The 24,775-nt window shown below is 61.7% G+C and overlaps 1 protein-coding gene across 2 annotated transcripts; it reads left to right on the forward strand.

Moving 5' to 3' along the window:
* Positions 1–3,181: 3,181 nt before the first annotated feature.
* On the forward strand, positions 3,182–20,133 carry PFKFB3 (6-phosphofructo-2-kinase/fructose-2,6-biphosphatase 3). 2 transcript variants are annotated; one of them, XM_056114556.1, is made up of 17 exons: positions 3,182–3,273; positions 7,729–7,854; positions 8,555–8,651; positions 9,484–9,550; positions 9,823–9,897; positions 10,227–10,283; positions 11,669–11,793; positions 12,946–13,153; positions 13,927–14,073; positions 14,203–14,307; positions 15,052–15,181; positions 15,557–15,619; positions 15,712–15,776; positions 16,718–16,891; positions 18,136–18,158; positions 19,085–19,136; positions 19,972–20,103. In XM_056114556.1, exons 1-16 carry the CDS (start codon positions 3,198–3,200, stop codon positions 19,125–19,127), a joined length of 1,581 nt encoding a protein of 526 aa, XP_055970531.1. In that variant the 5' UTR covers positions 3,182–3,197; the 3' UTR covers positions 19,128–19,136; positions 19,972–20,103. The 2 variants fall into 2 exon arrangements, with proteins under 2 accessions (XP_055970531.1, XP_055970532.1); XM_056114557.1 differs by lacking the exons at positions 18,136–18,158; positions 19,085–19,136 and having other exon boundaries at positions 19,972–20,133.
* The last annotated feature ends 4,642 nt before the right edge of the window (positions 20,134–24,775 follow it).

Here is a 24,775-nt window from a genome sequence, read left to right on the forward strand (position 1 = left end):
TCTCCCATCACCCGGACTGGTTGGAGGCAAGTGGCACTGGGATCCGGGAAATAGCCGAGCTCTGTTCTGCTCGGCAGGCGAATGTCGCGTAGCGCCTGTGCTCCTGCCTCTCCCCTGGGGTGTCACCTCTGCCCTGTCAGGCTTTTCCCCAGAATATGAGCAGACTGAGCCTTCGCTGAGATTTTGTTTTTAAAAAGCTTTTTATTTTGAAACCAGAGTTGCCCAATCATATCCATAGTCCCATGGCCCTTTCCCTTACTCTCCCCCAGTTTGGTCAGAAAGCATCAGAACTCGAACACAGTTCTTGGCACCCTGTATGCTCAGGGTCACTCCCAAGGGTGCTCGGGGGTCACATGCGTGCTTGGGACTGAACCCTGACTCCCTCCCCTCTGCAGCATGGAAGTTGCTTTTGGAAAGCCCTGCACTGTGGGGTCACCAACCACTCGCCACAGACTCGGACGCGGTGGACTGGGGAGAGGAGAGCTTGGTACATAGGGGGAGCCGGTGGGCTGCGCCAGGCAAACACCCTCCCACTGTCCTACGGCTCTGGCCCCAGTGATCTGCTCTAACTGGCGAAGTGACCGCATAGGATGGGGCCCCTCAGGGAGTGGGGCCTCTGTCCATGCAGGGGCAGTGAGGGGCTTACCCATCCTGTCCCCATCTGCCCTGAGCTGGAGGCCTTCTTGGCCAGAGGTTCCCCTGTGGCTCCATCCGCATCTGCTCACTTGGTGTTGTGACTCTGAGGCCAGTCCTGGGGAGGATGTGCCCGTGTGCCAAGGAGGGGTGTGTGGGGCATCTGAGCTGGCCCAGCTCCCTGACCTTTGACCCAGACCCTTCACCATGCCTGCCCTTATCCCAACTCCATCGCTCATCTTCCCTCCAGTGACTGAGAACAAAACGGTGGCTGGGTTATCTAGAAAGTTCTTGTGCCCTATAGAGTGCTAGGGAGTTTGGATCTTGGGGCTTCCCCCTGCTTGGATTAGGGGTGAGGTGGCACCTCACTTTGGCCACAGTCTCAGTGAAGGAGCTCATGGGCAGTGCGAGTCAGGGTGGCCGGCTGGTCAGCTCAGTGGGCAGGAGGAAGGGACCTGAGCTCAGGGTCCCGCCCAGACCTCCATGCCAGGTGCAGGGGGACACCCTCCTTCTAGTGGAGCGTGCCCAGAAATCAGGGCTAGGGCTGCCCACCAGAGGTCCAGCTGGTCACCCCGGCAGCTACTAGTGCTCCCAGAGTCAGACAGGGTCACACACATTATGAGGGTCCCTTAAAAACCTGGCCGCTTCCTACAGCTGCTCCCCAGGGCTGTATGCAGGCCAGGCCATGTAGGAAACCAGCAGGCTCCTGGGGACACCCCCTCAGGAAGGCGCTAGCACCCAGTATGGCCAGCACAACCATCCGGATGCAACCCTCCCCCCCGCCCCATTTCTAGGGCGACAGCCCGTCCCTGGGGTTCTGGGACTGGTGTCTCCCCCTGGGATTTTGCTCCCTCGGCCTCTTCCCATCCCACTGCAGAAAAAAGCAAGTTCTCCTGGGGTCAGAGCAATAGTACAGCGCGTAAGGAGACCCGGGTTTGATCCCCGGCAGCCCATATGGTCCCCTGAGCACCGCCAGGAGTGACCCCCAGTCAGAGCCAGGAGTAAGCCCTGAGCATGCTGGGTGTGGCAAGAAAGGAAAGAAAAGAAAGAAAAAGAAATGAGAGGAAAGGAAAGAAAGAAAGAAAGAAAGAGAGGAAGAAAGAAAGAAAGAAAGAAAGAGGAAGAAAAAGAAAGGAAAGAAGGAAAAAGAAAGGAAAGAAGGAAGGAAAGAAAAGAAAGGAAAGAAGGGAGGAAATAAAGGTAGGAAGGTTTCTCGTGTCAGGCTCGGGATCCAAACCGCCGCGGCCAGGCAGGCCTCTGGATGCTCAGGCGCGGTACTGACCTCGGGAGGGTGGCCTGGAGATGGGAGATCAGAGCGCGCGGGCGGCAGGCTGGGCGTGTCCGCCTGACCGGGGCGTGTCCGCCTGGGCGGAGCGTGTCCATCTGGGCGGGGGCGGGGGCGTGTCCGCCTGGGTGGGGGCGGGGCCGTGTCCATCGGGGTGGGGCGTGTCATTCTGGGCGGGGGTGTGTCAGTCTGGGCGGACTGGAGCCCTGAGGGACGTGAGCGACGTGTGGTCGCCTGGCGCGCCGGCCCGACTGGTCCCCCGCATGATGCCAACGTGCCCGGGCGCCGGGACGCAGGGGGCGTGGGGGTGGCCGAAAGGACAAACCGAGCCGGGCGGTGGCGTGGATGCGGGGCAGAAGCAACGATCCCGCGACCCCCGGGATCCTGGGGCGCGAGGGCAGGAACAGCCCCGCACGCGCCCTGGGTTGCGTCTGCTGCAGGTCCCAAGGTCCAGAGACCGGGTTCGACCGGGTCCGGCGTGGGGGGGGGGTCGTCCTCTGCCCTCCGCACGCAGAGGGCTGCCCCACCCCAGCAGCAGACCCACGACGTGGAGTCCAGGACCCTGCGGGGTTCCGGGTGGTGCGTGGAGGTCAGGGTGGGAGCGCTCAGGTTGTGCAAGGGGCGACCCCAAGAACCTTCCCTACGCCCCCCCTCCCAAGCGTCCTTCTGGCTTCCTCCAAGTCAGCCGAGACCCCCCTCGCTCCACCAGGCATCTCGCTGCCCCAAGTGCCCTCTGCAGCCTTTAACCCTGAGCCGGGGCTCCCGGGTCGGATTGCGCCCGTGTGGCGAAGGGCATCGGGGCGCCGCGCCCGGGGAGCCGGGCCGGGACAACGCTTTTCAAGCGGGGCGCCTGGCGGGGCGCGGTGCCCGAGGAATCTGGGGGTGCGGGCCTCCAAGGGTCCCGGCGCGGAGAGGCGCGCGCCTCCTCCTGCCTGCAGGGGCGCCCGCGGCCGGGCCCGCGCCCCACGCTCCTCCCGCCCAAGGGGGCCGGCCCGCGCCCGCGTCCCCGCCCCGAGCTGACGTCGCGCTGCCCGCCGCGGCCACTCTTAAAAGCCGGGGCAGCGCCGGGCGTCGGGGCAGAGTGGGAGCGGGCTAGGGGTGGGGAGCGACTCGGCTGTCACCGCGCCGCGCGCATCCCGGGGGCTCTTCAGCCACCGCGAAGGCAGCGGCTCCGCCCGCATCCAGCCCCAAGCACGAGTCGGGCCGCGCCCCCTGGTCCGGCTTTGTTTCGGGGGGTCGGCCCCGCCTGAAGTCTCGGCGCCTCGCGCAGCTGGCGAAGATGCCCTTGGAACTAACCCAGAGCCGGGTGCAGAAGATCTGGATCCCGGTGGACCACCGGCCCTCGCTGCCCAGATGTGAGTGCGGATGCGGGCGCGGCCGCGTGCCCGGCCCGGCTTTGTGCAGCGCGGCGGGGACCCCCGGCTACCCCCGGGTGCGTGTCGGCGGGGCGGGCCGGGGGCGCCCCGAGCTGCGCCTCCCGCTGCCCGCGTCGGGGGCGCTGTGGCCCGGCCGCTCCTAAGCAGGGCCGGCGCCCCGGAGCGCGCGGGGGAAGGGGGGTGGCGCTGAGGCTCAGGCTTCTTGGGGGTCGCCGGGTTCGGCAGCCCCTCCCGGCCGCCTGTCCGCCCCTCTCTGCTTCGACCTCCCAGGGCGTTTCTCAACCCCGCGCTCCACTTGTCGCGCCGGGCGGGGGCTACGGGCCGGGCTGGGGGCCGGGCTGTGCGCTGGGGGCGCAGTCGGGGCACGAGCACAGCCGGCGCGCTGGGGATGCGGGGGCCGCCGGTCGCGTCGGCCAGTATCTTTGGCTCTGGCTAGTCCGAACTGGGAATCTGGGTGGTCTGGAAGCGACACGGCCCCCAGGGGCCCCTCGCGGGTTGAGGGGAGAGGAGGGCGGCGCCGGAGGTACCAAAGCGCCGGGTGCGTGTGCGGCCTTGCGCTGACTCTCGCGGCCCCGCGGGCGAGTCCCCTCGGCCGCCTTGACAGCTCGTTCCCTGGGGCTTCTGGGCTCGGCCGCCGAGCCGCCCCTCCTGGGCAGCGGGGACAGTGACCCCACGGAATTGGCCCGACCCTGGAGCGGCCGCTCGGCGCCCGCCTCGCCCCTCCCGAATCCCGGGCGGGCAGCCCCTCTTTGTTAAGGATGACTCTGTGGCTTCCGGGGCGGCTGACGATCAGTTTCCCGCTCCCCGACTTTCCCAGGGAGTCTAAGGGCTGGACCCAGACGGGGGTACAGCCCCGCTAGCGCTGCTGGCAGCAGGTGTCCCCGGGCAGGTGGAGGCCGGGGCGGATCGCGTCCCTGCGCCCTCCTCCGTCCATTGCACGCGCCCGGGCTGCACGTCTCGCACGCAGAGGAGAGATCTGCCGAAAAACCCTCCCCGGCCATTCCGGACCCGCCGCGGGTGGCTCCCGGGGTTGTCTCGGGCGCCTATAAAAACCTTTGACGACTAGTTCCGTAGCCCGACTGGTCACGTGCCGCCAATGGAGCCGGTGCGGGTCACGCTGGACGGTCACGCTGGCCGCTCTGGTGCCAGGAGACTTTCTTCTGGTTCCCTTTCCCCCCCTGCCCCGGCTGTCTTGGTGATTAAAAGGTTGGGAAAGCTTCTCAGCCCTGTTCCAGCTGTGGCTCTGGGCCCCCATGCCTGTGCTGTGCGCCCTCCCCTGTTACTCAGTTTTCTTCACTCGGTCCCCTTCGATATCCAGGGACCTGGGGCCCTGCGGGTGGGGATCGCTGATGGAGGGGGCGTTTCTCCTAGACAGACAGCTTCTTCCCAAGGGATTGGGGAGCCCTGGCCCATTGTCCTGAGGTTCTTCAGTGTGGGGGCAGTGACATCAGCTGTCAGGGATTGACCACCTTTCGCCCCAACCCCTGTGGCTGCTGCTGGCTGCTGACTGGTCTCTTCCTTACATGCAAACACCGGTATGCAAGACCCGCCCTGGGGTGAGGTGGTGACTGATGTCTCAGGCTGGGCTTTGCTTCCAGTTTTCTCCCCAGAGCAGGGGGCTTCCAGGGAGCCTGAGACCCTCCCCTCCCCAGGGTCCCAGAGGAGGCAGGCGCCCCCTTTTCCTCCTGTCTGCTCCCCGCCCACCCAGCTCCCCTTTGCTGGGGTCACACAGACTCAGTTACTCTGGGGACACACGTACTCAATGTTACTCTGGGTTCATGCATACCTGATACCACTCTGAGGTTACACATACTTGATATTATTCTGGGGTCCTACATGATGTTACTCTGGGGTTACACGTACTTGATGTTACTCTGGGACATACATACTCGATAATACTCTGGGATCATACTCGATGTTACTCTAGGACACATACTTGATGCTACTCTGGAATCACACATACTCGATGTTACTTGGGGTCACACATACTTGATAATACTCTGGGATCACACATACTTGATGTTACTCTGGGACACATACTCGATGCTACTCTGGGGTCATACTCGATGTTACTCTGGGGCACATACTTGATGCTATTCTGGGATCACACATACTCGATATTACTCGGGGTCACACATACTTAATATTACTCTGGGATCACACATAATCGATATGACCCTGGGGTCACACCTACTTGATATTACTCACATGGTCAGTGCTCCTGGGGGGTCACACCTGCAGGAATGGGGAGCTCACTGGGTGACTTGGGGGGTGCTTCTGAGGGATGGAGCCTGTGCCTGGAAAGCAGGCGTTCCTCCTGTGCCATGTCCCTTGCTCACCACACTGAGCCTGGCGCTCAGGCTCTGGTTGGCATCAGATGCTGACAGGAAGATACTTCCTGGGCTTTTGTGGGTGTGTGTGCAGGGCCGGGGTGCTCATTGGGGTGAGTCCTGCTGTATGCAGGGCTCGTGACCTCCTCTGGATCCCAGTTCCAGGAGAGAAGGGCCACCCGGTGCTGGCTGACTTTAAACCAGGCCTGGGCAGGGGCTGGGGGTCCTTAATCGCCCATGGCACCAATCTCAGCTCTGTCTCACCTCATGCAGGTCTGGGGCAGTGTGGAAAAAACAGTCTATGCATGAGCCGTGTGCGGCCCTGACTCTAGCCACCCACCCCGGCCCAGCACGCTGGGCATGGCCCCCTGGATAGCCAAACACTGAAGGTGTCCACACCAAGTGAGGAGTGGACCCGGCTTAGGCGGGGAGAGTCTGTGACTTGGTACTGGGGGTCCTGGTCAGAACCTGCATGGCTCCTGGGCTCGACCCTCTCCACTCAGGGAGGGTGCCCGCCCTGCTCTGTTTTTGTGCAAGTGTGGGGACCCGCCTCTGGGGATTAGCCCGCACCCAGCACATGCCTGGTCTCGCAGCCCAGAGGGGTCTTTCACTGCTCTCCGTGGAGTAGTGGACACCCATGGCCCTGTTCCAGGCTCAGTGGCTGGGCTTGGCATGGGTCTGAGTCTCCCGCTGTGGCTGTGACAGAGGTCAGTACAGCCAGTGTTAACCCTGGACTTCTCCAGAATCCTGTGCTGGGAGGGGAGGAAACTGGGCAGGGGCTTGAGGGGAAACTGAGGCAGAGCTGGGCTGGCAGAGCAGTAGGAGGGGCGGTTTTGGCTGGTGCCACCCGGTGAGAAAGGGGGCATTCTGGAACGTCCCTGCGTCTCCCCACAGTGCCCTGTGTCTGGGTGCCGCGTGCCCTGCCCCCTCCTGCCCAGCTGCCTGCCAAGTGCTAAGTGGGGACGGCCGCCGGCTCGCTCCCAAGTCAGCAGTTTTGGGGAAAGCGACTTCCTCTGCCAGGGAAGGGGCACTGGGCTATTGGGCCTCGCCCTGGTGTAGGCTGCAGGAGGAGTGGACCTGCCCCCCAGATGACCCATTTTCCAGCCCCTGTCTGGTGTGGGGCTGGACAAAGTGGCCGAGTGGGAGCAGCTGGAGAGATGGTCGCGCAGACAGACATGCAGACGCCGCGTGAGCGTGCATGTTTGCTCTGGTCAGTGGCCCCATGGGCTCACCAGACAATAGGAAAACCTCAGTGGTCGGTGCTGTCGAGTGTCCCCAGCCCGCTCCAGTGGCTGAACTCCTGTGTCCCTGGGCTTGGCTGGTTCTTGAGGACACAGTCCCCTCCCACACTTGCCCCTGGAACTCCGTGACCATGCCGTCTGCTCAGAACCCCAAAACTTACCCTGTCCATGGTGTGATCATCCCTGGCTCTAGAATCTGGCCCCAGGCCTTGCTCTTGAGACCCAGTGGGCTGTGTGGCAGCTGCGCCACTCTATGCTTGGTGACTGGTGCCCGTCTGCAGAGACACTTGCTGTGGCCTTGGCCTGCGCTGGCCGGAACCGCCCCCCACCCCCAGATGGCCAGCTGCCTGGAGCAACCAGGTGGCCGGTGTCTCATGGCCCACAGTCACTCAGGCTCCCAGGCTAGAACACTCTGGAACCACTAGGACAGACTCTGTGTGTCTTCTTGGACGCTTCCCTGGGTCTATGCCCTAACCGGGGACCCCTGTCATCCGGGCCTCTGTCCAGCTGGACAGTAGGCATACAGAGGCAGGCTCCCCCAGGGATGGGTGCTTGTGCCCGTCACCCCACAGGAGCCGCATTTACTCCTGGACTGAGCTGGTCTTATCCAGGCGAACGTCCTGACCTGCTTTCAGGAAGGAACTTGGGGAGCAGTGCTTGGCCTCTGTGTTGTGGCTGGGGGTCCCAGGCCACTCTGTCTCCCTTTAACTGGGCCCTTCCAGCCTCGGGAACTCCCTTCCATGCCTGGCGCAGTCCCACTGGGCTTGAACCCAGGTCCTGCTCTGCGGGAGGCTCTGGTGGGGGCCCTGGGCGTTCTGTAGAATTCTGGAGACCCCCTGACCCCCACCCCTCTGTCCCGGCAGCCTGCGGGCCCAAGCTGACCAACTCGCCTACGGTCATCGTCATGGTGGGCCTCCCAGCACGCGGCAAGACCTACATCTCCAAGAAGCTCACACGCTACCTCAACTGGATCGGGGTCCCCACGAAAGGTAGGCTGGCTGCGCCCACCCTCACCTCCCTGCCCGTCTCTCTCTTCCTCCTCTTGACCGCGTGCCTGCTTCTGCTCTGGCTCGTTTTGGTTACGCCGCTGGTGGCACACGCCCATGTCAGCGCGTTCACAGGCACGGGTTCTTTTTGGTTTGGGGGCCCGACCCAGCAGTGCTTGGGGCTGACTCCTGGCTCTGTGCTCAGGGATCACTTCTTGTGGTGCTCGGGTCGAACCTGGGGTGGCCATGTGCAGTGGAAGCATTTCCCCCTTATATATCTCTGGTCCCAGGGTATGAAAATTAAAACTCGACCTTTACCAGCCCTGCAGTGCAGGGGTCCCTGTGCTGGACCTGACTCCGTCGCAGACGTCCTGGCCCATGGGGGTCTCACCCTCTCTTTCCCCTTAAGAGTCCTGTGGCCCCAGGCTCTGTGGCCTGGTCTGTCCAGTAGCCTGGTCTGTCCAGCCGTGTCTCCAGGGCTCACTGCACATACCTGGGCCCTGTCCCCCATGAGTGTGGCTTGGGGCCCGGCGTGTGTGGGGGTCCCTCTCCCTCCTGGACACGGTGGGCTGCAATCACGGCACGTGCGGCCTGTTCTCAGGCTGGTGGGCTGCCCTGGGTGGTGGCTAGGCTGTGCCTGTGTGTGGGTCTGACCTGTCCCGGGTGTGAGCGGGCGGCCCTGAGGGTCTGTATCACTCCCCAGTGTTCAACGTGGGCGAGTACCGCCGTGAGGCTGTTAGACACTTCAGCTCCTACGACTTCTTCCGGCCTGACAACGAGGAGGCCATGAGAGTGCGCAAGTGAGGCCGGCGCGGGTGGGGCACGGGCAGGGTGCAGGCAGGGGCATAGGCGGGGGCATGGCGGGGGCATGGTGGGGGCAGGGCTGGTTGCTTTCTGTAGCCAGAGCTGTAGGGCGGGAGACTGGGTGGGGAGACACAGCCTGTCCCCACATCTCAATGAGATCATGTAGGAATGGGGTGACCCTGAGTCCCAGAAGTAAGTGTAGGGTCCTGGGCTAGGCTTTAGGGTCCTGGGGGGCTCACCCCCCCTCCCCAGGCCCTGCTCTGAACTCTCTGAGTCTTGGAATGTGTCTGGGATTCTCATGCAGGGTGAGCAGGAGGGCCTGTGGGTGGGGGTACAGGGTGCAGGAGGACCCATGGGTGAGGGCACAGGGTGCGGGAGGGCCCATGGGGGTGGGAGGGCCAGTGGGTGCGGGCCCAGGGTGCGGGAGGGCCCATGGGGGCGGGCACAGGGTAGGAGAGAGTTCGAGGATGCGGGCACACACAGCAAGAGGGCCCGTGGGTGAGGGTGGGCATAGATTGTGGGAGGACCCGTGGGTGAGGGCCCAGGGTGTGGGAGGGTCCGTGGGTGTGGGTACAGGGTGCGGAAGGGCCCATGGGTGCAGGCCCAGGGTGCGGGAGGGCCTGTGGGTGCAGACCCAGGGTGCAGGAGGGCCCGTGGGTGAAGGCACAGGATGTGGGAGGACCCATGGGGGCAGACACAGGGTGCAGGAGAGCCTGTGGATGCAGGCACACACAGCAGGAGGGCCCGTGGGTGTGGTCGGGCACAGGGTGTGGGAGGACCCGTGGGGCAGGCACAGGGTGCCCTCTGATATGCCTCTCTGCGCTGCAGGCAGTGTGCTCTCGCCGCGCTGAGAGATGTGAGGACCTACCTGACGCAGGAGGGGGGCCAGATTGCAGTGAGTCCGGGCCGTGGGAACTGTGACTGAGGGGGACACCGTGGTCCGTGCTGAGCTGGACTCGGCAGGGCTGTGGGAGACGCTGCCCTCTCAGAGGCACCTCTCGGCTACACCTGGGGCCACTCAGGGCCTGTGGCTCATCGGTGCTGCATTGTTTGCTTGGGGGGTTATGCCCGGCCGCCCCCAATACCCCCAACAGTGCCCAGGGACCTGGGGACAGGGCGAATCAGCCACCCGCGGACTTCACGGCCTGTCCTTCTCCTCCTGACCAGGTGTTTGATGCCACCAACACGACCAGGGACAGGCGACAAATGATCCTTCACTTTGCCAAAGAAAATGATTTCAAGGTGAGCTGAAGCCCTGCTGGGGTCTGGAATGGACAAGAGTGGACAGGAGTGGGCAGGAATGGGCAGGAGAGGGCAGGAGCAGGCAGGAGCAGGTGACCCCTGCAGGTACAGACCCCCATCTTGGCGTCTCCACAGGGCCCTTCTTCCTGCCCCCCGAGACATGGGCTCTCCTGCGGGGACCTTTGGGTACCGTCTAGGGAGGGTACAGATTCAGGGTGCAGAGGCTTGGGATGAGCCTGGGGCTTCTGCACTTGGGGGCGTGGGCTGGTGCCTGGCCCAGGGGCGCACACCCTGGGCAACCACTTGTTTTGGCCTTCCACCCCCACCAGGTGTTCTTCATCGAGTCTGTGTGTGATGACCCCACCGTAGTGGCCTCCAACATCATGGTGAGAACCTGTGGGGACTCCTGGGGGCGGGTGCTGAGGAAGGGGGACCCTAGAAAGGCCCAGTGGCGGAGGGTGTCCTTCTTAGGCTGGCGGGAAGCGGGTGGGACCCAGACCTGGGCGGAATTCTGGGCTGCTGGTGGTGAGGGGGCAGCCAGGTCAAAGGGCAGCTGCCCCAGAGGGGAAAGGGGCGGGGGTTCCTGGCGGTTGGAAGCGGCTGTGTGGGGACAGACCTCAAGAGGCTTGCGGGGGCTCACCAGCATGGAGGCTGCCATAATCAGAGATGGCTCCTAGCCTGTTTGGTTCCAATGCTTCATCACGTCCAGGTATTAGATACTGATTGTGTCACTGATCTTCTGTCTAGTGACAGGGGGGAGCACAGCCTGAGGGAAGGGGCACCTCCCCAGGCCCCGCACTCATCACTGGCTCTGGCGCGGCACGAGTGTCTTCAGTGTCCCAAGCTCTCTGCATTTCTGGGAAACGCCGCCTCTTATAGGAAGGCAGGCCTCGGGCCAGGTTCCTGGGGCTGTGGCAGGGAAGAGACTCAAAGGAAGGAAGCGGAAGCAGTGAGTGTAAGCAGGGACTCAGCTCACACTCTGGGGGCCACTTTCTTTGTCCTGCAGGGTGGGGAAGCCCAGTGAGCACAGAAAACATTTTCTTGGTGTGGTGTGAGATTTGTTCCTTTGCTGCTCTGTGGCCAGCCCTGGCCCCAGGCCGGGAGCAGCTCTGCCCAGCAGGCCCGTCATCCGGAGCTTTGTGAGCTGCTCAGCTAGTGTAGGAAAGATCAAACACAAAGGCTTTCGCCTCCACCGCCCCGCTTCATGGGAACCGTTCCCGCCGTCTCGAGATTAGCTGACCCCCATGGCCCCCAAGTCTGCCCCTCAGATACCAACACACCAGAACCTGGAGTTCCAAGGAGGGGCTGCATCTTGCCCAGATGGCAGAGTGTGGGACCCTGGTGGCTCTGTGGCACAGCGCTTGCCTTGCATGTGTGAGGCCCTGGGTTCGATCCCAGACATAGCTGTAAGTGTCCAAAGACCTCAATGCTCTGAACGCTTCTGCTGAGTTAGAAGAGCGGCAGGTGATCCTGACAGAGGGCCAGAGCCCGTCAGACCCGGGGAAGGACCTTGCCGCCCTGGAGGGCGGGGACCCAGACCTGGCCTGTGGGTGTAGACGCTGCGGCAGTTTTGGACTCGCAGGCCTTTCCTGTCTTTGTCCTTCTGGGCCCCCGTTCTCTGGGTTGAGGGGTGTCCTCTCTGAGGAGCCTGCAGCCCGTGACTCAGCCCTCCCTTCCCCGGGGTTTTGCTTTCTTTGAAATGCCGTGCTTTCTCCCAACCCTGTGCTGGGACACGGAAGGACTGTGACTCACCGCTGCCTCTGGCTCACAGGAAGTGAAGCTGTCCAGCCCCGATTACCGGGACTGCAACTCAGCAGAGGCCATGGATGACTTCATGAAGAGGATCAGCTGCTACGAGGCCAGCTACCAGCCCCTGGACCCTGACAAGCATGACAGGTGATGCTGCGGCTGCCACTGGCTCCCCCTTCCTGCTCTGTCCCGGGTTCAAGGCGTAGTACGGCAGGGAGGGCATTTGCCTGGCATGCGGCCAGCCCGGGTTTGATCCTCAGCATCCCATATGGTTCCCTGAATAGGGCAGGGTAATTCCTGAGCACAGAGCCAGGAGTATACCGAGCGGGTGTGTCCCTCACCCCACCCGCAAAATGAAACCTGATCCTGGATTGTGTCTCAGTGGGAACTTTCTGGACAAGGATGGTGTATAAGCAAGGCAGTGAAGAGAAGGCCCCGTGTGGCTTCTGTCCTGTGGTGGGAGGCCAGTCCTTGGGGCCCCACCCTGGCGGGGCAGGAGCTGCCACAGGCTCCTGTTCCCCAGATCTCCTGGGTATAGACACCTGGCACTGCCCTGCTGTGTGCTTTCGGTGGCGGGTCCGAGATCTGACAGGATCTGAGGCGCGATGTGAGGGGTCCAGGTGTGGGTTCTTGTGGGGTTCTGATTGGAGGTTTTAATGAGATCTGGTGAGGTTCTGATGGGGGATCTGAGGAGGAGCTGATGGGCTTCTGAGGGGATCCTGATTGGGGGGCTATAATGGGGGTGTTGTTGGGAATCTCATGGAGGCTCTGAGGAAGATTTTAGGGGGAAATCTGATAGGGAATTGAATGAAAGGCTTGAAGGGATCTAAAGGAAACATGAAAGGACCTGAGGAGAGATCTGATGGGGACTTTGAAGGGAATCTGGTGGGTTCTGAGGAGGATCTGAGGAGAGATCTGTTGGGGGCTTGGAGAGGGGGGAGGGTCTAAGGAAAGATCTGATGGGGATTCCGAGGAGAATCCAAGGGGAATCTTGTGGGTTCTGAGGAAATCTGAAGAAATATCTGATGGGGATTCTGAGGGAAATCTGGTGGGTTCTCAGGAGGATCTGAGGAGAGATCTGTTGGGGGCTTGGAGAGGGAGGAGGATCTAAGGAAAGATCTGATGGGGATTCCGAGGAGAATCCGAGGGGAATCTTGTGGGTTCTGAGGAAATCTGAAGAAATATCTGATGGGGACTCTGAGGGAAATCTGGTGGGTTCTAAGGAGGATCTGAGGAAAGATCTGATGGTTCTGAGGGGTATCTGGTGGGTTCTGAGGGGTCTGTGGCCTTGCCCTGTAGGGAACTATCCTTCATCAAGGTGATTGATGTCGGCCGGCGGTTCCTGGTGAACCGGGTCCAGGATCATATCCAGAGCCGCATTGTGTACTACCTGATGAACATCCACGTGCAGCCCCGTACCATCTACCTGTGCCGGCACGGCGAGAGTGAGCACAACCTCCAGGGCAAGATTGGGGGAGACTCGGGCCTATCCAGCAGGGGCCGCAAGGTAGGTGTGTGTGTGTGTGTGTGTGTGTGTGTGTGTGTGTGTGTGTGTGTATGTATCTGTGAGTGTTCATGAACGTGTGTATCTGTATGTATCTATTACGTGGGCTGGAGCGATAGCACAGCGGGTAGGGCGTTCGCCTTACAAGCGGCCAACATGGCCAACCCGAGTTCGATTCCTCCGCCCCTCTCGGATAGCCTGGCAAGCTACCGAGAGTATTCGATATGCCAGACACAGTAACAACAAAGTCTCCAATGGAGACGTTACTGGGCCCGCTCGAGCAAATCGACGATCAACGGGAGGGCCTTTTATTACGTGTCTATATGTCTCCATATCTATTACATGTGTGTCTGCGTATCTCTATAACATAGAGATATATAACATAGAGATATAACAGAGATATATGTCTCTAGATAACATAGAGATATATGTCTCTGTGTCTATTATGTGGATGCATCTGTTTGTCTCCGTGCCTATTACTCACAGCATGGAGTATGTATGTGTGTCTCTGTGTGTATGTCTGGATGTCTCTATGTCTGTCCCATGTGTGGATGTCCATGTCTGTTACATGTGTGTCTTTGCCCCTCCGTGTGTAGTGCATGTGTCTGGGAGTAAGAGGAGACTTTCCAGCTTCGAGAGAGGGTGTGTGTACAGGACCCACCTGGTCGCTCCCGGGCCCTTCCATTCAGTGGCCCCAGGGTTGGGGCCCCTCAGATGTGGAGCGAAGCTGTTTCTGGGGAGCAGGGCTGGCCTCACCTGTGCCTCTGCCCTCCCAGTTTGCTGGCGCACTGAGCAAATTTGTGGAGGAGCAGAACTTGAAGGATCTGAAGGTGTGGACGAGCCAGCTGAAGAGCACCATCCAGACGGCGGAGGCCCTGCAGCTGCCCTATGAGCAGTGGAAGGCGCTCAACGAGATCGACGCGGTGAGCGGGTGGGTGGGTGCGTGGACCTGGCGGGCAGGCCCAGGAGATGTGGGTGCCTGAGTGATCTGGGCTGGGTGGCCCGACCGTGTGGACTCAGGAGGTAGCTGAGGGAGTCCGGTGCTCCCACAGGGCGTCTGCGAGGAGATGACCTATGAGGAGATCCAGGCCACGTACCCTGAGGAGTACGCGCTGCGGGAGCAGGACAAGTACTACTACCGCTACCCGACGGGCGAGGTGCGTGAGCTCCCCAGGTGCTGCGCGCCGAAGACGCCGGGACAGTCCGCCCAGAGCTCTGGGCGGGGGATGCCCTCTGCCTCTGGTGGCCATAGCTCAGTCCCCTCAGCCAACTCCCTGCCCTGTCCCCTGTGCCCGGTCCGAGTAGGAGGGGTGGGGGGCTGGGATATTGGGGGACCCAGGTGGTCAGGGCCTTCCCCTTCTTTGAGGTGGAACTCACAGTTCAGGGCAGCCCTCGCAGGGGCCCGCCGTGCTCCGCTATCACAGGTGACTCCAACAGGCTCAGAGGCTCTATCACTCCCGAGAGGCCCAGCTCTCCCCTGCCCAGGGTCCCCCGACCCCTAGCCCCAGGCGGAAGGGGAAGAGGGATGTAACCCTTGGGGCCAGCTGTATGGAGCTGCCAGTGTCCTGTCAGACAAGGACCCGGACACTTGGAGTGGCCGGTCGCCTCGGCCAGGCCAGAGTCCCCGTGTGAGCGGGTGAGGGAGGCTCTGGGGGCTTGGATTCGGCTGAGGGAGACATTGGCCCAGCATAGGAGCCCAGGTTCCTCCTCCCTCTGACTGGTGCTCCAGCCCCGGCTCCTCCTCCCTCTGACTGGTGCTGCGGGGCTGGGGGGAACCCAGAGCTGGAGCTGGTGGCATGTGGGTGGGTGGGTGGCATGTTCCTGGAGTCTTGGTGACAGGACCCATGTGGCCACGGTGGTCTTCAAGCTCTGTCCCTCTGTCTGTGTCCTGCTGTCTGCAGTCCTACCAGGACCTGGTGCAGCGGCTGGAACCCGTCATCATGGAGCTCGAGCGGCGGGAGAATGTGCTGGTCATCTGCCACCAGGCCGTGCTGCGCTGCCTCCTGGCCTACTTCTTGGACAAGAGTGCAGGTGCCTGGAGGGGTGACGTGGGGGGCCAGGTGACTGTGGGGGTGAGGGTGGGTGACTGTGGGGATGAAGGCAGGTGACTAGGGTGAGGGTGGGTGACCGTAGGGGTGAAGGCAGATGACCAAGGGGGTGAGGACAGGTGACTGGGGGTGAGGACGGGTGACTGTGGGGGTCAGGATGGGTGACTGTGGGGTTAAGGGCAGGTGTCTAGGGGGTTGAGGACAGGTGACTGTGGATGAGGGCGGGTGACTGGGGCTGAGGGCAGGTGACTGTGAGGCTGGAGTAGAGACAGCCTCTGAGTCTGGGTAGGTACTGGGCTCCCTCTGCAGCTGGGATCCCTGGAGCCCACCCAGACCCTGACCATGTCCCCCCTCACAGAGGAGATGCCTTTCCTGAAGTGTCCCCTTCACACTGTCCTCAAACTGACCCCCGTTGCCTATGGTGAGTGGGGGTCTGGAACTGCATCCAGGGAACGGTGACTGGGGGTTGGGGGGCCCTAGTGACCGACCCCTTTGTCACTTCCACCTGGCCAGGCTGCCGTGTCGAGTCCGTCTACCTGAATGTGGGGTCGGTGAGCACCCACAGGGACAGGCCTGAGGTGAGTGCAGGGCCCCACTTAGGGTCTCCACAGAGCTGCTGTGTGGGCCTGGCTTCACCCTCTTGCCGGCCTTGAGGAGGGCTGGCCCTGCCTCCCAGGCTCTGCCTCCTGCTGCTGCTTCCTGCTGCCCAAGTGCCCCTGCCTTCCTCTTTACGCTGCTGACCTGACCCGGCCCTAGGGCCCCCCATGTCTGGCCACAACTCCCACATTGGGCACGAGCTGCATGCACCTGGAAGCCCTTCCTGGGTTCCCATCTGTCCCTGAGTGACCTGCGTGATGTTGGAACGTAGAGCCCCCCAGGCCCCTCTGTCTGTGCTCAGGGACACAGTGGCCCAGCAGGTCTGATGGAGCAGGCAGGGGCTGTGTCTTCTGGGGAGCAGAGGGCTGAAGACATTCTCCCCTCACACTCCCAAGGCAGCAGCTGGGCCCACGATTTCTGCTTCAAAAGCTCAGCATCTTCCAGCTGACCAGCTGGTGGGGGATGGGGAGGGGAGCAGGCAGGCTCCTGGTCTCCTGCCCAGGACTGGGGCAGAGTCTGTGGGGACCTCAGGGGACCACAGACCCCAGCTGGGCCTGGGGCCTGTGGACCATTGTGGCAGCTCTGCAGAGCCAGCTCGTCCCACTCTGCTGTCCTCAGGGTGCTCAATGCAGCGTCCCTCCTCCAGGGCCCCCTCTCTGCCCGCCTCTCTCCCACTCTCCTCCCTCCCTTCTCTTTAATTCCCAGCCTCCTCTCCTTGTCCTGCTCCCTGCACACACACCCTCTTGGTCCCATGGGCTGCAGGTCAGCGGAGCAGAGGGGCACTGTGGTCCAGGCCTGGGTAGTGTCTGAGGCAGCAGGAAATCGGGGGGCGCCCTGCTGGGTTCTCTTGTCTGTGTTGTGGCTTATTTGCACCCTCTCCCTGTAACTGTCGCCTTCTCTCTTTTGTCTTTGTCTGGCTTAGGATGCAAAGAAGGGGCCTAACCCACTGATGAGGCGCAATAGTGTCACCCCGCTAGCCAGCCCCGAGCCCACCAAAAAGCCTCGCATCGACAGCATGGGGGAGCCTGCGGCTTCTGCCTCGGCTGCCCTGCCTGCCTGCCTGTCCCCGGAGGCGCCCACGCAGCTGCCTGGCCACGTGCGTTCACCCCGCGCTCACCCCATGCTCACCCTTCCTCCCTCTGCGGTTCTCTCGGGTGGGCAGCAGTGGAGCCGGCATCCCCTGGAGGGTCTTCCTGGCCCAGGGTGCCCCTGTGGCCCTGGGGGCGGGGGGCAGAGAGAGCAGAGCCTGGTCAGCCACCTTCTAGTGCAGGCTCTCCGAAACAGTTTAGGGCATGCTTCTAGACCTTTCTGGAAGGTTCCATTCAGCTATGGTTGTGGTGCCTGTGTGGCCCAAGGTCATCTTCTTGGTTCCAGCTGCATGCTGATGCTTCCTTGGTCTCTTCTTGTGCCACTGACTCTGATGTTCAGGTTAGGACTGTTGGCCATTCAGACCCAGGTGGAAGTAGCTGTTTTCTCTGGTTCTTCTGCAGCAGATGGGTGCACTCCCCTCAGGGTTTCCCTCAAGACTCCCCTCAGGACTCCACTCAGTGCTCCCCTAAGGGATCCCCTTAGGATTCCTGTCAGGACTCCCCTAAGGGCGCAAGCCTCAGGACTCCCCTCAGGACTCCCCTCAGGGCTTCCCTCAGGACTCCACTCAGTGCTCCCTAAGAGCTCCCTCAGGACTCCCCCCAAGGATCCTCTCAGGACTCCCCTCACTACTCTGCTGCCCTGTCCCCCAAGAGCTCCCCTAAGGGCTCCCCTCAAGGCTCCTCAGGGCTCCTCAGGGCTCCTCTCGGGATTCCTTCTCTGCTTGCTCTGACGTGAGTAGAGCAGCTATAGGCCCCTGGGCCTGGCATCTGTGTTCAGAACTTGCTTTCCCACGAAGGCAGCCAAGCCTGGGCACAGGCGGGCACAGAATGTCTGGGCGTTGCCCTGGGAACCCTGTGTATGGGGCACAGCGAGGGGCGTGGAGCCTCGGACCACTCTGCCGCCCTGTCCATCTCCGCATCCGTCTATGGCTTGGGGACTGGCAGCCCTGCAGAAGGCAGTGGAGGGATGTTGGGGTGAGACTGGATGTCACCCCCCGTCCCCTGTGTGAGGGGGCCAAGTTCAGGCTATGTAGGGTCACCCCGTGGCCTCCGACTCGTTCCTCTGTCTTTCACCACATGACAGTCGACAGTCGGGTTCCGTCTGGTAAGGCGGGGAGCACCCCTGGAGCCCGAGTGCGGGAGGGAGCAGCAAGCTCTGGCGTGTGCGGGCAGAGGCGTGTGAGGCCGGGAGGGCGGGGCACGCCCTGTGCCGCCCGTGGCTTCGCTCACTGTCTCTCGCTTCTCTCTGCAGCCCTTGCTAGGGAAGGCCTGCCTGTAAGTACCTGGCGCCCTTCCCCACCCGTGGCCTGGGCTCCTGCCGTGTTGAGGGGGAGGAGGGTGGGGGCTATCTCAGGGGGCTCAGGACTGTGGGGCCCGTGGCCTCCCCTGCCAACAATAGTTGGTGGTCCGCTGGGCGCGTGCCCACTGCCACTGACCTTGGTGCCGTCCCCCCCCCAACTCTGTCAGTCTCCCCTTTGCTGCTGGTCCCTTCTGAGGGGCCACTGGGCCTCAGCCGTCCCCCGCCCCACACTCTTCCACTCTGAGGGACGTGTCTGAGAGAGTTGCTCCCCGAGTATGGTCCTTTAGCCTGTCCCTCCTGTCCTAGGGATACCCCAGGACACCGCTCAGGGATGGGTCAGCAGTGCTTGTCAGCCCGGGTCCCCTTCTCCAGCTGGGCTGATCCTGCCTATCCCCTGCTCTGGGGGCCCAAACACAGCAGGTCCCCAGTCTCTGCCGGGTCTCCAGGGGGCCGAGCACATGGGAGAGGGCCACCCTTGCTGCCCTGTGGGCCTCGGGGCCGGCCCTGCCCCCTATCCATCTCCTGCACTTCCCTGGGGACATGACACTGGGGAGGAGGAGTCGAGCTCTCATGGATGCCAGTGGGTTGCCATTTCCTAGGGAGAAGGCCTGCAAGTCTGTGTTCAGTCCTCCCTATGGACAGTCCTCCCTATGGACATAGTCCTCCCTAGAGACATAGCCCTTCCCAGCAACACAGTCCTCCCCTATGGACACAGTCCTCCCTGGGACACAGTCCTCCCTATGGATACAGTCCTCCCTGTGGGGACAGTCCTCCCTGGGCCCAGTCCTCCCTGGGACAGTTCCTGCACCTCAAGTCTCGCGTCCCATGCACTGTGAAAGCACTAAAGCTGTTCTGTTTTTCTTTTCCATCTGCTTCTGCCTCCCCCCGCCCTGCTCGCAAGGCGAACTGTCTGTCACTTTTTCTCAAAGTTCTCTCCTTACTGAGAGGGACAGGTAAATGCTCGGTGCATGCCGGCCGCCCTGCGCCACGGGCCACTGTGCTGGTGTCCTGTCTGCGTGTGACCTGCTTGTGGGCGTGACACCGACGCCCCTCACAGCCAGGTCGCTCCAGCTCCTCTCCTGAGCGCCCCCCAGACCCCTCTGTGCTGTTCTGGCATCCTCGTTGCCACGTTCGTCCGTCTGTCCATGGGGCTGACTGTCTGTCTAGGTGGCTCAAAGCATCTCCTTCCCACCCCACACGGGGCTGGGCTTCTGGATGTGGGGCCCCGGGAGGCCCCACGTGGCGGGCATCGTGGCTGGGAGGGCTGGTCGGCCACCCTGGCTGTGGCCTCTCCCATGTGGGCTCTGGTCTGCGCCAACTGGCCCGGGGTTGGGGGGGGCGGAATGCGCGTCCAGTGCAGCCCTGCTGGCCACACACTCAGATTCAGGGCTTAGGGCTCAGGGCAGGAGGCGGCAGTCACACCCGGAAATGTTCTGAGGCGTTGATGTCGTCCACCACTGGAGGCTGGGGTGGGTTGGTTAGAAGTGGGCAGAGTGGCCACGCCGAATGCCCTGTGCTCCAGCTGCCGGCGCCTGGGTCCAGGCTCTGCTCCTGCCTGGGAGAGAGCTGGGGGTGCCAGGAAGCTCTCCTGTATCAGGTCTTGCCCGGGTCCTGCTGGCAGAATAGGGGCCCCAGGGAGACGCCCACCCTCTTCCCCGAGCTCCTTCCTGTCGCATTCTCTGTTTGGGGGCGCCAGTGTGGGGTGTGGGAGTGCGGGTGCATGGCTTGGTGTTGGCCTCAGAAGCCTCCTCACAGGAACTAACCACTGCCTCGCTTTCCCGGAAACAGAACCTGCAGGACGTCCAGAGCAGTGGCCCTTCCTGGCCCCGCTGAGCGGCCACCGCCCGGCCCGGCCCGTCTCTGCAGCTTCGCTACAGCCCCTCCGCCCCACGCCCACCCTTGCTCCTGAGCTGAGGGCTGCTTAGAAGACCACCCTGCGGCCCACGAGAACCCTGCCCACAGCAGCGGTGCCACCTGTACCCGGGACAGCACCTGCAGCGCCCTCGGGGCTCCTGGAGTGGGCAGCCTCCTGCCCCCCCATGAAGGGGGGGCTCTGGCAGCGGAGGAGTCTGCGACAGAGTGTCGACGGAGTGCCACGTGTAGGAGGCTGGCTCTGGGTGTCCGCGCTGGACACCAGGAGCAGCTCGGGGGGCAGAGGGCTGGTGTCTCCGCATCTGCCCAGGGCACAGCCCAGCGCCGACATCGTCAAGGACTGTCTGTTGTCTCCACCGTGCCCGGCCCTCGGCACTCGGTGGTTGCTTTTGCACATTCTTAGGGTAGTAAGTGTAGCTGCAAGGGGCGTGCCTGTGATGAACCGTGTGCAGGGCCGAGACAGTGGCCCAGTGTCGGGGCCCATCTGAGGGGCAGGCCGGGCTCCTGCTTCTAAAGTCTGTGTTGCCTCAGCCCTCATGGCTCTCTGCCTCCTGCAGGGCGGGGGCCTGGGGGCCCTGCCTTCATCGTGTGGCCTGTGGTTCTGCATCCCTGTAGTCCTGCTCTGGACTCAGGCCTGTCCTGGGACTCAGCAGCTGGAATGAGCAACCAGTTTGGGGTTTCCCCAGCCACGCTCTCCCTCGCCGTTTGCTGCATTACCAGGGCAGACAAGAGCCGAGCTCTGGTGGGGGGGGAGTTGCCGTTAGAGCGCTGTCCTCTCAGTGGGGTCAGCAGAAGGGAGGGACGCTCTAGACATAGCCCGTTTGCAACATCCAGCCGACCCTTAGCCCATCCCACCCTCTCCCACTGAGGGGCAGCCAACAGTGTCCTTCCTGTGCCCACAGCTATGGTCGCCCCTCTCTGTCCCTCTGGAGTCTCATCTCTCATGCACATGTGTGTCAGTGTGTATCCATGTGTGCACTCGTATGGGTGCATGCACGTATTAGTGGGAGCACACATGTCAGTGAATGTGTTGGTATGAGCGCATAGGTCAGTGCAAATGCATGTCTGCACACATGTATGAGGACATGTATGATTGTATATGTGCCAGAATGCACATTCCTGAGCATTTAAGCAAAGGTGTGAGTGCAATCACAAGTACACACGTGATTGTTCATGTGCACAAGTGTGTGTTTGCATACACACGTGTGAGCGTAAATGTTCATGTGCACATGTATGAGTGTGCCTGTGTGCACACGTATGAGCAGAAGTGTTCATGTTCACATGCGTGTCTGCATACACATGTGTGAACATAAGTGTCCGTGTGCACACGTGTGTACACGTGTGTCCGAGCACTGTGGTTTGGTATGTGTCTGGGTGTGTGAGCCCTGCGTGGTCAGCTGGCCGTCCCACAGTGGCCTAGGGCTGCAGCCCTGCTCCTCCTTGCCCCCTACCCCCTTCTGATGCTTATGGGCTCAGCACGGCCCCTTGGTTTGGTGAGGCCTGGGTAACTGCAGCATAAGTGAGAGGCCCTAGGGCGGGGACCCTTCCCTAGCCAGAACTTGATGGGGTGCGTGGCTGTGGCCACTGACTACTGACCTCTCCCTCGGGACTGCGGGGCCTGCAACAGCCTCTGGCCTCCCGGTCAGAGTCTCGCTGTGTTTGCCCTCCTCACTGACCACCACCAACCTCCCCTTTGGGGGGAGGAACAACTGTTTGAACTGCACCAAGGACGTTTGCATTTGTAAAACTTGAAATTTATTTTTATATTACTTTGATAGCAGATGTGCTATTTATTTATTTAAGACGTACGTGAGGCCGAAGGTGGGGAGCGGTGCGGATGGGTCTGAGGCTGCCTCTGTGTTTCCATGTGGGTCCAAATTCGTTGTCTGGGAACAAGCGGCCACCTTTCAGGTGGGGGCTGCCTTTCGGAGACGTTGTTCTGCGGTTGCCAGATCAATAAAATGCCTGGTTGAAACCCTGACAGCGTGTGCCATGATTCTTTCTGGGCTCAAGATCGGCCCTCTGCACTCGTCAAGAGGCGATGCTGGGGGCGGAGCCTTGGGGCGGGGCCACGCTGACATCCCGAGACCCCGCCCCGCAGGTGCACCTCACGGTGTGCGTGAGCCTGACCCCGCTTGCCTTTGCATGCCCAGGGCAGAGGGGAAGGGTCTGGTCAGCCTTCTGGCAACCGCGGACAGTCCCAAGAAGGCTGCTCCCCACCCTGCCCCTTTCCGTTCAGGGGAAACATGCATTTCGGGAGCAGCCTGGCCTCAGCAGTGCTGGTAGCAGTCAGGCCTGGGGTGGTGTCTGGTGCCCCCCCAGGCTGCCCCTCCCAGCTCTGCTGCTGAGAGCAGGCATCACTGAAACGGCCCCTGTGGGGGCACCCCATGGCAGAGTAACCATGGCCTGACCTGGCTACCTGTGGGTGCTAGGGTGGAATGGGGGTCTTCCTCTCAGGTCTTTCAGGTTCTGGACCCAGGACACTGGGAGGGGCCCTGGGAGGATGTGAGGCACCAGCTGTCCAGGGCAGGCCCCGCGGAGGCACTGAGAGTGCAGTGAGGGGGAGCTGAGGGCCCTGCAGCTCTGGAAGCCGGAAAGCAGTCGATGCCCGGCACGCGGGGCTTGCCTGCCAGTTGCCCCCCGCCCCCCGCGCCCCAAAGACCCGTAACCGGAAGAGTCTCCGTCTTTTGGGGATAGGTTTTTGACCCTGGAACAGGCAGCTGGATGGCCAGGGCCCTTCTGGAAGTCATCAGCGGTTGGAAAGGGCAGCCCGATCCGGGATCTTGGAACTCTCCAGGTAATGCCCAGATTCTGCCTGGAATTTCACTAGCTTTTCTCGGAGGCTGAAGATGGCACTTGAGCGAAAGGGGAGGCAGAAGTGAGGGCTTGGGAAAGGCGACCTGCAGGGAACCTGGGCTGCAGGCGATGCTGGGGGGCGATGCTGGGGGCGGAGCCTTGAGGCGGGGCCACGCTGACATCCCCAGACCCCGCCCCGCAGGTGCACCTCACAGGCCCCGCCCCCGGCTAAGCTCATGCTTCTGAGGCTCCGCCCCCCCCCTGCCGCCTGGGTGCCTCCAGCTTCTCATCTCTCTTTTTCAAATTTTATTTTCAAAAGGTTGTTCACATTTATTGATTACATTTCATATTTCAACACCAATCCCGCCACCATTACGCCTCCCACCACCATTATTTTGAATTTTCCCACGACCTTTCAAGCCTGCCTGCTGGGTCAGACGCTAGCTAATTTATTTTTCTATTGCTTCGCCCTTGGCCTCCTTCTGCACTTTCCCCGTGGGCGTGGTTGAGAGTATTCTGATTTAGAATATCTGAACCAGCCCAGGGAGAATCGGCCAGCTCTTTGGAAGGGAAAAGCTAATCAGATCACAGACTCTGAGCAGCCAGAAGTCCTACTGATCTTTTCAAGGCAAAGTCAGCCCTCAGGCCTGGGCTCCCATGGGGCACGTCCCCAGAACCTGAGTCCCATCCCCGCTCCCCACCCGCCCCTCAGCCCCTCATCACCACCCAGGCAGAGACACGCAGGGGTGGCTGTGGAGAGTTGGCTGTGACCTCTCCGTGAATCCTCATGGCTTCAGCTCTGAGGGCTAGGAATGGGCTCTCCCGGCCAGCACAGGCTTTGCTTGTGGGAGGCCCTGGATTTTGGCCTTTGGCTCTGCAAAACAATCTTTTGAAGCTATTTAAAAAATAAATAAAATGCTTAAGTTTTGGATGGAAGAAGAGCAAGCTTGAAAGCAACTAAAACAAAGCCAAAACAACTACAAAGGAAATACCAAGATTCCTTGGTGAAAATATTTTATAAAACTTCCTAAAGCCCACAGAGGGAAAATATCAAAAAAAAAAAAAACCCTAAAAAACCCAAACCACCCTGAAAGCTATTTGCTGCAGTTTGGTCCCCAGATTATCCTACAATACAAATGGGAGCCGTGTTCAGGGCCGGGAGGGCAGCTGTGCAGCTGGGATGGCATGAGTTTCGGTGCCCCACTGTCCTCATGTTTGTGCCTGGCCTGTGGGCACGTGGAACTGAGTTCTAGGGGCCTCTGTCCCCTGCAAGGGACCGCAGTGACAGGGAGACCGCAAGGCTCAGGCCCAGGCTCCGGGGGCCACGTGCAGTGCTGAGGGCTGGCACTGGCCTCCAATACCGGTCACAGCTGTGCATGGGCCAGGAAGACCTGGCGGGGTTCTGTGCCCTTGGACCCGCAGGCCTCGTGGAGGGAGCGGCCTCTTCAGGGGGGTCCTGGTTTGTGTCTGCAGGTGGAGGTTTTCAGGTGCTCGTGGGTGCAAGCCGCGGGCCCATGCAGACGGCCCCAGGGCTAGGCCAGAGGTGCTCGGAGGTGGTGGCATGACCCAGTGGAGGCCCCTGACCCTCAGAGCCACTCAGGAATGGGAGACACAGTCATAGGTGCCTCGACAGGGCCGGGGCTGTGATTCCTGACCAGAAGTCTCCGGGAAATGGTGACAGGGCTGGGGAGGATCCGGCTTCGGTGCTTCACTGTGTTCTTTTACATGAGTGTCCCTTTAAAAATATATATTTTTTAAAAGGGAAGTTTGCTTTACGGCCAACAAATAATTCTGTGGCAGAGGTTTGCGTCAGAGAGCCTGGTAGTATCTGCCCTGGTGGAGGCTGCAGAGGTCTGTGTGCAGGACCCAACCTGCACCGCGACTTCTGGTCTGGTGGCTGGAAGGCTAATCTGTTGCTCCTTAG

Source organism: Sorex fumeus, unplaced genomic scaffold (genome assembly GCF_029834395.1).
Source record: "Sorex fumeus unplaced genomic scaffold, SorFum_2.1 ptg000026l, whole genome shotgun sequence".
In the NCBI taxonomy this organism is placed as follows: domain Eukaryota; kingdom Metazoa; phylum Chordata; class Mammalia; order Eulipotyphla; family Soricidae; genus Sorex; species Sorex fumeus.

Excerpts from the sequence above, each read along its gene's own strand:
- PFKFB3 (XM_056114556.1), top strand. The coding sequence starts at position 3,198 with ATGCCCTTGGAACTAACCCAGAGCCGGGTGCAGAAGATCTGGATCCCG. Across the intron at positions 9,551-9,822 it reads AGGAGGGGGGCCAGATTGCA|GTGTTTGATGCCACCAACAC; the intron begins GTGAGTCCGGGC and ends CCTCCTGACCAG. Across the intron at positions 9,898-10,226 it reads CCAAAGAAAATGATTTCAAG|GTGTTCTTCATCGAGTCTGT; the intron begins GTGAGCTGAAGC and ends CACCCCCACCAG.